The 15225-nt window shown below is 40.1% G+C and overlaps 1 protein-coding gene across 1 annotated transcript in view; it reads left to right on the plus strand.

Moving 5' to 3' along the window:
• stag1a (stromal antigen 1a) overlaps positions 1 to 15225 on the plus strand; it is a 47607-nt gene that overhangs the window by 17011 nt on the left and 15371 nt on the right. Inside the window, exons 2-3 of the mRNA XM_044374880.1 lie at positions 13918 to 14131; positions 14537 to 14657. Coding sequence (XP_044230815.1) covers positions 14103 to 14131; positions 14537 to 14657 — 150 coding nt within the window. The 5' untranslated portion in view covers positions 13918 to 14102. The remainder of the gene's footprint in view (positions 1 to 13917; positions 14132 to 14536; positions 14658 to 15225) is intronic.

Genomic DNA, 15225 nt, shown 5'->3' on the forward strand with positions numbered 1-15225 from the left:
TAAAGGTAGTTTATATATTCATCATCATGGAAAAATAATACTCAGTTCTCTAATGTTTCTTGTCATACTGTGTGGTATGATTAAGACGTTTCCTGTATACCGCTGCACCTTTTCTGCACATAAACAGATAAATCCTGTCAAGTCAGGCTGTTGGTGAAGTGGTTTTGGCTGTGAACCACATACAGTAAAGGCTTTAACGGTGTTTTTACAGTGTTATCTCAACATAGTTATTCACAATAGCAGGATGTGTTTACTGCCCGACTTTCTAAACGAGTGAATAGCAGTATCTCAAAAGTGAATACTGACCTTTTTAAGTAATAAAAAAAAAAGTGGTTTGTGAAAATATAATGCTGCACACAACTGAAAGATGTTCACACTTTTCCATCACTACCTATCCCTCTTTATGATATTTTCTTTTTCCCCCTCTCGTCTGATGTATTTTGCAGATCTGAACTGTGAAACAGCCAGTCTGTTGCAATAAGATACCAGCCTGTAGAATAAGCACTACCCTATCTGATTCAGCAGGGCTCCTGGCAGATGCACTTTTAGCAAAAACATAGCCGGTGCGCCGTGTATGAAGAGTAAAAAAAAAACTTCTGGGATGACTGAAATATTTAAAGTTGGCATGTTTTACTAATCATACCATTGCACGGCCCTCGTCGGCCCTACAGCCTCTGAATGTTAAAACTGAGTAGTTTATTTAGAGTTAAACTGACTGGATGCTGGCCATCCGCCAGAGTGTTTTTGTGGAAGAGAGGAGATCCTCACATTCACTAGTTTTCCCTCCAGTGGTTTGTGATTGCAGGCACTATACTATTATATTTAATTATAGATGTGCATCATATGTCAGTTTACTGCTAAGCCATTCTTGCGAGTGCCTCTCCCTTCATTATATTTGTATAGCAGCTAACAGCTTCTCACTGATTTTTTTTTTACAGGCATACTAAATATGACCTCAGCCAATTTATTAAATGAAACCTTTAATAAATGAGTTTAGCTGTCAGAAAAAGATGTTCTTTTGAGGTTGCCAGTTTTTTTATTTAGTGGGAGACATAGAAGAAGATATAACTGCTGTCTTATTGCCAGGATTTTTGTGGACATGAACCTGACTGATTAAAATCCAATCACTGGCACAGACACATCTTTCTTAGACTGCTCGATGTAATTAATGGACAGCAGCCAGTCAGCCATTTAACTGTACACGCACAATTACTCGCCCATAACTAGAGCTGAGTATTCAACGATTAAAGGTCTATTAACTGGGCTATGCTAACTGTGTGGCTCTATGTGTACAAACTGTAATGTTTCTAATACTTTTGCTCAGCACTTTATGAGCAAATATTCATTATTAAATGTTGAAATAAGACGGTGACCATGATAAACCTGCATCAGCAAGTTGGCAGCGTCATTGTGAGCATATTCTCGTGTTAGCATTTAGCTAAGTTATTATATTGCTAAAGCTATTGCATCTGAGAAATGTGACATATTTACTTCAAATATAACAGAAGATTTATGTTGAAGAACATATTTTGTACTCAAAGTGTCAGTGTGGATTTAGATACACCAGATGGTCGGTCACAAGAGTCATAATATAATTACAGTAAATTACGGCTTCAATCAACAGTTATGTTTATCGTCAATTAATGTGATGGTGATAATTTTCTTCATCAATCATTTGGTCTGTTTAAATGTCAGAACAAAATGTGTATTGCAATATCCTTAAGCCCAAGTCTTTTAAATTGCTTGTTTTGTCTGTCCAACAGCCCCAAAACCCAAAGATAGTTTGATTAATGACGAACACAGATGAATAGATAATGAAAACATTTCCTCAATCCACTAATCGATTAATCCGCGAATCATTTCAGCTCTGCGCTAAACCTTATTGGTGTTGCAAGCAAGAGTTCATAAAGTGTAATAAAAGAGCAGAGATGTAACCCACAGGATAAGCAGTGATAGTTGCTCACAGCTCAGAAACTGCACATGAAGCAGCCTGACTTGATTACAGGCTATTTATCTTACTTTGAGCCGCACTGATGTACTTTACAACACATACTGTAGATGTCTGGAGGGGTGTATGGCAACTAACCAGGTGGTTTAGACAATTACACACATTCTTGTATATTTCGAGGGCTCGCCCTTCTGGCATTCGTAGGAAACAGTGTGAAGTCAGTTCTGACAGACGGCAACAATCTGCTTTCATGCACGCTCTGCTTAAGAATTGTGTTTTTTTTTTTTAATAATTCAACAACACTTCCACACATACATGTAGTCAGAAAGAATCAAACCACAAGTATGAGATATTTGTAAAGTCAGCGTCGCCGTGACCCGCCGTTTGTAGGATTGACCCTCTCGTTTTCAAGTCACGGGATGATCCCAGAGGCCGCTCAGGTCAACCGAGATTCAAGTTAACACAATCCATTTAAATCCATCGGGGATCAACTAATCCGCCCGGCGTTCACCTCTTGACACCGCTCCGATATTCTTCAGCGACAAACCTGACTCCTCACTCCGCCTCTCCCTCCTCACACCATCATAACACTTATCATAAATTGCGGTGGTAAATGTATATGGAGGAGACTACAGTCTGCCGGGGAAGAGAGCAGATGATATGCAGTGTGGTTTACAGTTACAAATAATGGCTGAGACTGATTTGGGTCAAATTTCCCAAAGCGCCGGAAGCGTGTAGATAAATGTTTTTTTTTTTTTTTTTTTTGAGGAGATAATGAAAGTAGTAAATGGCTATTGAGGGAGAAAAATGACTTAATTTGAGGTCTGTAGCGAGTATGTTGCTACAGAAACCAACCTTGTAAAGACAAGCGCCGCGCAAAGGGTTGCGTTCGATCAGTTTTTTAATGATTGAGCCTGTCAGGTTTGTGTGTGCGGACCACCGTCATCACCACACACACACACACACACACACACAGAAAGAGAGTTGTAAAAGTTAATCCCCTTCAGTGTGAGCTTGATGTAACATCAGCTATAGAGGCTATAGTGAGTAAAAGGAGAAAGAGTTAAGCAGCTTTAGCTTTTGCCAGTCTGTTAGAGCTCTGCAGAGCTGTACATTTGGCTGCTTTTTTGTGGCTTTTTGTCTATTTGTAATGTTGAGGAGATATTGAGGAGTTTGTGCAGTGTCACATGCAGTTGTGTGTGTGTGACTGTGCACTTTATTTAAAGAGGCTTTTAAGAGTAAAAGGTTTTTATACAGGTATGTTGAGCATTGGAGGTAATGATGCACGGTATTGTGGGTGAATGCATAAAGTGAAGTTTGTTTTTTTTTTGTTCCTTGCCCACCTTTTGTGCTAAATCCTTACATCTGTAAGTTTAAGGCTGGAAATAGTCAGCACTTTCTGTTAGAGTAACTGTAGTGTATCTCTGTGACAGCTCACTAAAACAGGTAATAACACTCCTGTCATGTGGAAACCCATCAAGAAAAAGGTACTTGATCTCTCCGCTTGCTGTGTCCGTCCGCTCCCAGCTCTCATGAACTCACAGAGAAGCTAGTGGAAACCACAGATGGTCATTTTCTCATAATTATTAGCCATCTTGTTGGCTCTTGAAACTATCAAGTCCATTCCTGGTGAAATATATGTTCATCACATCTGAGAGCGCTCGAAATTCACCCTGAGAAGTGCCTGTAGCCGGGATGTAAGGCATCTGTTTTTAAGGATTTTCCATTTTAATCAAATAAAACCAATTTTTCGCTACTGTACAGCTTGAAACAAGTAGTAGATCAGCAGCTACTTTGGTGAATGATTAATCTTTTAAGTCATTCTTAAAGCTTTTTGTGCCAAAACTCAACTGATTCTGCCTTCTCAAACGTGAATATTTGAAAATAAAAAAATAATCGTTAGTTGCAGCTTACTCTAATACGAGCATAGGCTTTGTGTTGACGTTGTTTTCCAAAGTAGCATACTGTACATACATGCAGAAATAAAACGGCATGTGAAAATAATTGACTTTTTCCTTCCCTAACACTGAATCATAAATTACACCTGTGATTCGTTAGTTTTAATCTCCTACTGAAATGTCCAGTATGTCTTTGCTTCATGTGAATAAATGTTTAGGCCTACAGTTGTTTTGCTAGTCATGTGTATTTTCCTGCATTTGTATTGAACTTGATAGGAGGTCCTGACAGTGTCCTCTTAAGGAGTTTGTTTGATGTTTCCTTCATGCGTTCACCAGCAGCTCACTTTGAGCTTTGTGTGAGCTACTCATGTCACTCCCTATGAAATCCTTTACTAGATTCAGTGTTTTCTGTTTTATTTTTTCTGTTTTTAGGATTTCAGCACATTTTGTCATCAGAAAAAGTGTCTAATCATGTAGTGGATTAATAGAATTTCAACAATTCAATAAGAAAGTATTCAGAATTTAATCATTCATTGAATGAAATGAATATGAATGAATTTTTAATGATGAAACACAACATTGCACTATTTTTTTTTTTTTAGTCTTTTAGTTAAAGAAAATGCTTCACAGTACACGCAGATATTAGCATGAAGAGGTGAAACAGATATGTAAAGCGCTATGACCTGACCTTCACATGTTTGAGGGTGATCGCTTCGTGCGCCATAAAAAAAATAATAAATACAAAATAACATAATAATAGTAAAATGAGGCTTACAGTGAAGGGATTTGAACAGCGATTCGCTCGTCCTCTCAAAAGTCAGAGTGAAGCCACTAACGAGCTGTAGGGACGAGTATCGTTAGGATTTTATCTCATCCATACTCTTACTGGTCCGGTTTATACACTTACTGGTTCTTTTTCATTACTAAAGAATAAATTCAGAACAGGATGATATTGTTTCTAGAGCAGCGACAGTAAAGTCACTATAAACACTCAGTAGTAGAATTATCGCTTCACATGTCGGAATAAGTGGATTATTAAACTATTTTGACGGTAACTGTTTGGGTCAGGGAGCGTACTGAACCGAGTAAAGTCAGGACATGAAGCGTTAACACCCCTAGCAGGCTTAAAAGTCATTTCCATGTATATTAGCTACAAATTATACAAGGATTACATTCTCTTTCGGGGTTATTTTCCATTCATCTTTCCTATTTATGTTGAATTTCTTGTCTGCATTACCTGTTCTGTTTGTCGCCGTCCACCTCCCATTTAATAACATTAACATATTGTTTTCATGCATGGCCTTAGTGGGAAGTGTTAATACTCAGCTTTACTTACCACTTTCTCATATCCTGAACTATCGACTGTACAGACAGAAATAGCAAACAAGTCTTCATCGGCTTTATTGACGGCAGCACGTTGGATATGATAGTATCTGAGCAACCGTCCTTCTTTTAAAGTCTTTTTCCTCTCCTTAATGCCTTTTTTTCCCTCCTGGTGTTATTAGTGGTAAAAATCCAGTCGTGTTATTTTCTGTCTTGAACGGCGCACAAGTGTACCCCCTCAGTGTCGGAAACATGGGCTTACCACACTCTGTCTGTAGAGATAATGGCCAATTATAGCAGATCCAGCACAGGTTATAGTTGTCAGAAGAATCAGCCAGCGGGGACCACGACAGCAGTAAGGTGTGTGTGTGTGTGTGTGTGTGTGTGTGTGTGTGAATGTGTGTGTGTGTCAGGAAAATATTTGCAACAGCAGCTCTTTCACTGAGCAGAATGCAGGTGAAAACAATAATCACCTCACCGTTATCACCCATTAAATCCTCATTGTGATCCCTTAAAACATTAAAGCAATTAAACAGAAAGTGCTTCAGTTTGTATACACATTATGTCATATTTGCCATGTGTTGAAACATGTATATGAAGGTCATAAAAATGTTGAGCCCTCGTGGCTGCTGGCATCCGTTTCCTTGAAGTGTCACTATGACAAGTGTGGTTGAATCATTACCAGCTGCAGTGACACTGTAGTGTGACTGACCCTGTAAAAGGAGGAGGGGGGGGGGGGGCAAGAGGGGAGAGAAATTCCCTTAACTAAAATAACACAAAGTCATCTGCTGCTCACTGTTGTGCGATTATACCGTCTTTATTGATGACATAATGATGTAGACGCACTCTCTGTCAATAGAGCTGTTGAGATGAAAGGACTCTCTGGTGTTTATTCTCTAAATTTGCTTTGTGAGATTGCTGTTTTTTTATTTTTCTGGCTTGAAGCAATAAAGCCATGTTATTCTAAAGTGACTATTTTCAGCCAAAAAAAAAAAAAAAACTCTCTTTCACAGCTGACAGGGCTTCAGGTCACCGTGAAAGACGGCGGCTTTAGTGGAAGGTGTTTTTTTTTTTTTTTTTTTTAAAGCAAATTTATGCTTTTCAGCATTCAGGTTGTCTCAACACAGAAGCATCCGGCATTGAAACTGATTAATTGCTTTTGAATAGGGATTCACGCACGCCTGTCATCGTGGCACCGCCGCATCACTAAACGGAAGCATCATACGTTTATCGGGTTGTGTCTTGCATTCAGTACATCTAAAGTAATTCTGTTTTTGTTCTGTCTCGAGCTTGTTGATATAGAGTGATGAAATGCTTCACAAGATCACAAAATAATAGCAGTCTTTATTTCAGCGTTAGCAAAGGGTTGTTTTTTTGTTTTCGTCTTCCTCCGTGTCGCCTTCGCTATCGTTAATTCACTTCAGCGGAGCTATGAGGCATCTACTGGGCGTTCAGACAAAAGACTGTGTTGCATTAAAAAACACAAAAAGCTGATCTAGAGGGGGGCATGTGGTTTCAGGTACAAAGGAGGGTTTGAGTAATAGATTCATGGGTTTGAAGGCTTTTACTGTGAGGAAGGATTTCTGAATCTTTTTCTCTCGATCGCGAGGCAAATATTTTGCTGGATTCGGTGTTGCATTGTAGAAAAAGTTAAGTGAGGGTCAACTTTTTTTGTCCTCTGTGTCGAGGCCTTGTTGAAATGAATTTGAGGGCTGCTGTTGTTTGTCTGAATGCCTTATAGGTGCTCAGACTGATGACGTGATTATCTAATCTGCTGATTATTTGCTCAATTAATTGTTTTGTCTTGTTACAATTTCCCAGAGTCAAAGGTGATGTGTTCAGATGTCTTGTTTTGTCCGACTAACAGTCCAAAACCCAAAGAGATTCAGTTTACTGTCATGTATGAGATAGAAAAGCATTAAATTGTCACATTTGAGCAAATGTTTGGCATCTTTGCTTAAAAATGACTAAAATGGTTATTTGATTATCAAAATAGTCAAAATCAACTGATGGAGTCATCTTTACAGCTCTAATTCAGACAAAAACAAGGCCTGTGTTTTAAAAGAAAGTGCAAGGGTCTGCATCGGTGGGGTCGTGTTGTTTCAGGTACTCGTCTGACAGTTAAATAGCAGTTTGAGTAATAGATTAAGGGGTTTGAAGGCTCATCAGAAACCAAAACACTGCAACCGCAAAGTAATCTACCAGCAGTCTTCGGTCAATCTTGGTAGATGACGTCATTGAGGCAGGTTCAACTTTTGCAGGATGACACTGATCCTTAATGCGTCAACACAGTGGTTGCATTCAACCTATTTTACACTTTTACCCATAAATCTCCTCCATGGATTATGTTATTATACCTTTTTTTGAGGTTAGGATTTGTTGTAAAGTTTATCACGAACGGGACTGAATGATGAAACACGAGGCTCATTTAAGCTGCTCCTGTGATGAGTGTGTTTTGAACACAAAAGAAATGTCTCGAGGAGAGAGAAGCCGATCTTGAAATAACTTTCACCAACACTGAAAGAATCCTGCCAGAGTCAGCAAGACTCAGATTTTTACGAAGCACTGATTGGATCTGTAACTGGTCCCGTTTCTGTTCTGCTTCCCCCCCCCCCCCCCCCTCCCAACCCCACTCCACCCACCACCCACCCCGCTTCAGTTTGGTCCCTCCTGCCTCCACTCAGCCAATCAAATATGCCGTCACCGCCGGGCTTATGACCCACACCGGTTGCTATAGCAACGTCGGCCTGCCTCCTAGAGAACATGTCATGCATGTTAAGTGGTTCTCAGATGCTCACTCGTTGTCTCTCTGTCTTGTGCTCTCTCTTAAGTAGACACACACACACACACACACACAGGATGAAGTCACTTGGCAGACTACAGATAGTTAACATGAGGGTTGTTTTAGTGTCTTTGAAGCAGCACTTGTAACTGCTCCACCTAACCTCTGGTGTGAGTGGGAACAGTTACATGCTGAATATCTTAATTCTCTTATGAAAAAAAAACACATAAAGTGCTAAATAAAGTTTCTGTGACTATAATTACAAGAAAACTCTACTTCTTGACGTGTGTATGAACATGTAGATAGCCTAACAAAGAAGTGAGCATAAGGATTTTTACTGTTCACACCTTTCTTTCTGTGATAATAATGTTCAGCTTTGCATTCCCCACTACACTGGTTTCAGTTTCTCCACCCAGTCAACCTTAAATCTACAAGTTTCCAATAAGGAATTTTTATTGCCTGCTGTCCAGATTTTGAACCATGTTTTAGTGAAACAAAACAAACCTGCACAACATTATTCGATCCAAAAAAAAAAAATCCACATTAAATTTATTAGGGCGGTTAGCTGCCAATGTTCCCCTATAAACTGAGTCAAATCTCAGCCTTTCTGTTTGAAGTGCTTACATCAAGTTTTTCAATTGTTTATTTATTTAAGGTTAAGTCTAAGCTCAGGAAAAGTTCATGAACATTTTCTGTTTGACACCCTCTGAGAAGAAACGCTCACACAGACACACACACACAGACACACACACACACACACACACAGACACACACATGCTGTCACACCACCTGGAATGTGAGGGCAAATGTTTTGAAACGCTTGAAGTAGAGAAGCTGCCCTCCAACCAGCTACCAGCTGTACAACTGTCTGCATTCCTATCGCCAGAATTAAGCTCCTCTACTGGCTGGGTGTGTAATTGTTTTGTAAGTGACTGTTGTGAATGTTACTGAGAGAGAGAGAGAGAGAGAGTGAGAGAGAACATTTTGTTCAGTACATTAATCCTTTCTTCGGTTAACTATTTAATGTAACTTCTCTTAATTCACTCTGCTCATTTTCCTACACCCGTGCTGCGCTGTAAATTTGAGCAGCTGTGATCACAAAGTGTGACTTTAGGGGCAGTGCATGTGTGGTTTTGTTTTCCATATGACAGGATGCTTTGGTAAATGGCATTCTTTGGTAATGTGGTGCATGATTCACAGTAACTGCAACATGCATTTTTCACCCACATCTAACCCGTGTACTAGGAGGGGAACCCAAAAATTCACAGAATAGTTTAAAAAAAAAAACTTTCATTATAAATCTTTCAGTAGTACCTTTCTAATCCCCTTCAAGGTACTCTCCTCGAGATGCGATACACTTGTCCCAAGCGCTTCTCCCACTCCTGAAAACATTTCCTGTAGTCATCTTTCGTCACTGTGTCCTGAGCAGCCTGTGTTTCCTCCTGGATTTCTGCCACGGTGGCAAATCTTCTCCGTTTATGTCCCAATTTTAGTTTCACTGAGCTGTAGGCATACGTTACCTTGCGAATCCGTTAACTATACCGCACTCACAAACTATAAGTGGCTTCTGGGAATCCCAGGATCCCGCCTTGTATGTGTAATAAGAACTGAATACTGAGATGGCGCCCATTCAAAGACCTTTTCTTGCTTCTTGGTTTAATTCAGACTTGTTTACATTAGTTTTTCTCTCTCTGGCCCGGCCTGCTCGCCCCCCCTTTTTGCCGTAGACTTGACATTGGGATGCATCACACTCAAAATTGCCTTTTCTTCCTTTATAGGAAGGCTTTACAAATGTTAAACTTTCATGGTTTAATAAATTAATAATACAAAAGGGGAATAATGTGGGCCAAAATGGGCTACAGGGAAGGTTTTTGTTGCAGTACCGCTGTTGGCCACTGGGGCAAATTGGCAACAACACTGATTGATGGCGCTGTATCCAGCTCTCTTAATAAATCCCTGATCTAATTAGCTCAAAAAATGCTTGAAAATGTACTCTACTGTAGTGGATCAGAAAATATGTGAGGTAACCGCCACCTCTTAGACAAAAGTAAACCCCGAGCAAAGATGATATCACACATGAGATGCAGAAGTACTAAAGACTAGCATTAACAAATTAGCGCTTTTGTCTCTCACGGCCTGCGTGACCTCATGTCGATCAGTTTACAGTGCCGACACAGCTCAGTTCAGAGCAGAGATGCTCACAGTTTGGTCATAAGATCACAGGACAGGTCAGTGCTGGTTTCCCTTACAGTGGAAATGTACAGTATGTCGTCCCAGCTCATCACATCGCAGTTAAACTGCACAATACTGAGCAAACAGAGAAAGAGCTTAATATGTATTATTCATTGTTCTGCTTCAGAAATGACAGGTTTTTGTGGGGGTTTTTTTTTAAACAAGGATCTATTTCTTTATAAGGATAGTTAGTTGACATTTGTGCCATTAGGTTAAATTGAATTGAACTTGATGATGGGAAAGAGAGGTGTAATGTGAATGCAGTTGGCAGCTTTAATCCAAACCAAAACTGAAGAACAGCTGAGGAGACGACTCACTGCAAATTATTCATAGCCTCCTGTTGCAGTTACTACAGTGTGTGTGTGTGTGTGTGTGTGTGTGTGTGTGTGTGTGTGTGTGTGTGTGAGAGAGAGAGAGAGAAAGCGAGAGAGTGCCAGTGTGTTGAGAAAATGAGGAAAGCTGATGTGTGTTGAGTATCGGTTGATAACAGGTCAGGAAGACTCCGAGCTTTCTCTCTCTCGCTCTCTCTCTCTCTCTCTCTCTGTCTCTCTCTCTGTCTCTCTCTCTCACACACACACAGATGCATACACACCCTTTTCCGGTTCCTCTCTCTGAAGTTCAGGACTAAGAAAAAACACAACAAAAGAATTGTTTCAAATAAAGTTGGCTTCTTTTCCTTCGGAGAAAGATAATCCTCATGACGGAAGGGGCAGAGAAGTATGTTGGGGTAAAAATAAGAGCAGCTTAGATATAACAATCTGTGAAGTACAGAAGGAGGGTAGAGGGGTGGAGGAGGTGGTGGGGGGGTGTGTGCATCTCCAGCAGTGGAGGGGAGAATTAGTGGACGGGACAGTAGTGAAATTACATAATAAACTCAGTCCCACCTGTCAGTCATTTGAAGCTGCTTGACTTTGCCTCGTTATAAATCAGTGCGGTCTCACTGCGGTGTCTCGCGTCAACATCTTGATTAGTTTCAACTACTGCAGGCACTGTGAAGGATATGTGTTTTAGCGGGATTTAATCTGCATATTAACATCCCTCAAGATGATTAGATGAGACTAAATGAGGTGATGATAGTATTAACACCAGCACATTATTGCTCTGTCATTTACTTCCCATTTCTACACAACAAGTTGTAGCCTTAAGGAGTTGTCCCCCCGCCCCCCCCGTAGCTGTTTTCTAACCATGAGGGGATTCCCCTGTGTGTCCCTGTGTTCACTGTCACTTTGTTTTCTGTCCCAGTTCAACAACTCCAGTTTATGTTGTACTATATATCTGTGGTGCTGAGTTTAGTGGTTAGATTTTGTCCTGTACAGCACAGCCAGGATAAGGAAGTTAGTTCCTCTTTGGATACCGACACAATATGTTTACTGTGGGTTGCATTGCATTACTTTTTGCATGTGCATGAGTGCAAGGAGAATATACTGCGTGTGTGTACTTTGAATATATATTACCTGATTATAGCAGTTGATGTTAAAGTGCCATTTAAAATATCTTATGGAACGTTTATTCTTTCTCTCATTTATATTTTTTCTCTGATAAATTTAGTCATGTTTTTCATTCCTACTATCTTAAAAAGTCTTAAATCTGTTGTGTGACATCCCAGAATTTAAAGAGTTAATTGCCTCTGTTAAGTTATGTTATTTCTCTCCTATAATTTAATGAATTGTTATTTTACTTAGTCACAGTCCAGTATCTAAATCAGTTTTGCTGAAAATGAGAGGTTTACGTTACGTAGCGATAGAAATAAGGGGAGTTTGGGTGATGTTAGCCTGGGGTTTTTTTTCCTTTGTTGTGTGCTCGAGAGTTTCTTTTTCTAGACGTCAGGTTTTGAACGTTACACTTTCACTCCCACTTTATTGAATATACCTTCAATGCCGTTGCTGACACAGCTTATGTGTGCAGAAAAACATCTCCAGGGTAGATAAAAGGATTTTTTTATTTATTTTTTTATTTCATTGTGATCATTTCTGCCTTTTCCATCCATGTTTTTGAATTCTCTTCCATGACGGACAGGATAACTTGCCTCAACATTTATATGTGCAGCCATGTCAGCAGACTCAGGCTAATGTAGGTCTGACGTCTATGCAGCAGGAATATCAAGTGTGAAAATCGATACGAAGCTCATGTGGTTGCAAGCAGGTCAGATCCCAGCCATTAAAAAAAAACCCTTCGGCCCCTGCAGGCGCTGCCTTTTGAAGTTGTGGAAGTTTGGAGAAGACCGACTTCTGATTTTATTAAATATTCTTGAAAAGTGACAAAACAGCAAAGGGTTATATAGACTGTGAAAGACGACTGTCCTTGTACTGATCCAAGTCCTCTGTTCACCTGGAGTCTCTTTTCTGACAGTGTTGTAGTTTGTTCAGATGACGGCCTCGCTGCGTGAGAACACTGAGCCAGACGGAGATGACTCTGTGTGTGTGTGTGTGTGTGTGTGAGTGTGTGCATGTGTGCGTGAGTGTAATTCAGTGTGTTGAAACAGAGGATTCTCCCGCCTGTGCTGTTCCTCAGTACAAACACTGTGTGGAAGACAGTATTTAAATACACACTCTCTTAGCCTGCCCCCTACTGTTGCCCAGACCTACTTTCAAACACACATGCATACACTCATACACACTCTGGGGAAAATACACTCTTAAAACATTTTAAAAGTGAGCAGAACAAAACTGGAAGTGAGCTGTGAGTTAGATGAGTGTTTGGTGATTTTTCTAAGCCCACTTTCCCCCCGTTAAAACCCAATTAGGCAGTTTGGAGATAGACTTTGAGACAGAGGACTTTGTGGATCATACTGCCTCTGGTGGTTAGGTGTGGTATTGCACCACCTCTGCTCTTTGCTCCCATTAGCATATAAACAGGTAGACAACATATGTTATAATTAACTTCTTGGTCAGAATTTTACACTCACTGTCAAGTTTGGCTGCATGGCATTGTGGATTTTTTTTGCAACATTTGAGGCACCCGGGAATTTTCACAATTCAGACCATATTTAGCTGGTTATCATATTTATCTCCAGCCTTTCTCAAACAAAGACTGTTTCACTCTTATTCTTTTTTTTTTAAACCAGAGAGCAAGGCATGTCTCTGCTTTTTTTTTTTTTTAATAGCATTTTACTTTCACAATGTTTAAAATGATGTTGCACTTTGACGTTATGAACTGGTCTTACTCTTAATTCAGTAATTGTTTCCTAAATTTATTGACTGTGATAATTTAAAAAAAAAAAAAAAAAGTTTTAAATCTTATATTTGTCACTGAAATTGTTTGACAACAACACTCCTGTGAGCAAATCCTCCCCACACGCCCCACAATATTTTGCCGGCGTAGTTCTCAAAGTGACCAGTTGGTGTCCTCCTCTCCCCGTTTCCACCTCCACACCTTGTTCCACAAGAGTGAAAGATTGGACCGTCTCCATCTCTGCTTTCAGTGACATTTTACAATCGTGACACTTCTGACACTGAACCTTGAGATGTGATGTAAACTGTCAGATGTATGAAGTGTTGAAGCCATTTAGAGAATCACAGTTTGATTAAAAAAATATATCATTAACAGTAACTTGACAGCTTCTCTAAAGTGTCTAAGTGAGATTTGTATGTATGTGCACCTTCTTAACTATTGCACATACTTCAGTATAGCTCCAACAAACCACCCATATCATTAGTATCACAGTTGTTTCTGGCTAATTTATGTGTTTAATAATCATTTTCTCTTTCTTTTCTCTGTGTTTTTTTTCTTTCCAGGAGCTGAAGAGAGTTAAGTGCCAGAGTGCAGTCAGTCCTGGAGCCTTTCTTCCCTGCCCCTCCAGACCTTTCCCCCATCCGTGCTGCTGTCTCGTACCTTTGCCTTCGGACCTAAAAACACACTCAGTCCTGAAGACACACATATACACATTTAAACACCTCGCCGCCACCCCCAACTTACCAGGATGATCACCTCAGAGCTCCCTGTCCTACAGTGAGTGAAACACTAACGAATGAACTATAGAGAAACATTTAAACCCCAATTGTAAACTGTTCTTCATACTTTTGTACATCAGATGGAAGTTATTTCAGAAGTGGATGTTATTAAAATTATAACGGGGCTGTGGCCTTTTTTTTTTTTTTAAACATTTTCCTAAACCTTTGCTTCAGTTTTTGAGTGACTCACATTTGCAGTGTGTGAGCAGAAGTCCAGAACATGATACTTGGACAAGATTTCTAAACACAACATGTCAATGTTTATATTTCACTAAAAGAAGACAGTAACTTCACTGCCAATTCATTCGTTTTATCTGTCATTTTTTTTAGTTTAAAATTTATGGCTCTTGTTGAGTAAAGTATCTGATTAATTTGTGTCTCAACTTCTGTTTTGCTTTCTCAGGGACTCATCCAATGAGTCAGGGGCAACAGATGCAGTGGGTTTAAGTATGAGCATCGGTGAGATAGAAGATCCAGAAGCGAAAGGCAAGAAGAAGAGAGGGAGGCCTGGAAAACAAGCCCCGGTATGAGTCTCAATGTGTGTTGTGTGCAGGTTCAGAAAGAGGGAATCAGGCTACATTCGCACTGCAATCCTTAGTGCTCGATGCAGATTCGAATGTGAACAGCTCAAAGTCCTGAACTGACCCACTTGTGCAAAAGAACATCAACAAAGACGTCACATGCAGCACACTGTCATACAGAAGTAAACGAGGAGGCCAATGAAGTCTGTGTTTACGGTTTCATTTATAAATTGATGTGCAGTGGAAGCCAGTGAATTTGAGAGCAAATGATAAGGAGGACGAGGAGAAAAAGAGCCAAATTTTTGATTATGGCTTTTTGTGGAGCAACGGCTGCAACTTCTGTACGGAGGTGTGTGTGTGTGGATGTGGAGTCAAAGCCTGGAGTGGTGGGATCATGACGTTGAACAGCTTCACAGAAACAGATTTCATTCAAATTTCAGGATACTGAGGGCTACTTTTAAGTACGTGTGTCAGTGCCTCTCCACTAGACTCTCGTGGCAAGACGCTCTGTTCAGGCGAAAAAGTCGCATGAATTCCGATATGACTGTTCAGACTGAGGAAACAAAAACAG

The sequence above is a fragment of the Thunnus albacares genome, chromosome 15 (assembly GCF_914725855.1).
Source record: "Thunnus albacares chromosome 15, fThuAlb1.1, whole genome shotgun sequence".
In the NCBI taxonomy this organism is placed as follows: Eukaryota; Metazoa; Chordata; class Actinopteri; order Scombriformes; family Scombridae; genus Thunnus; species Thunnus albacares.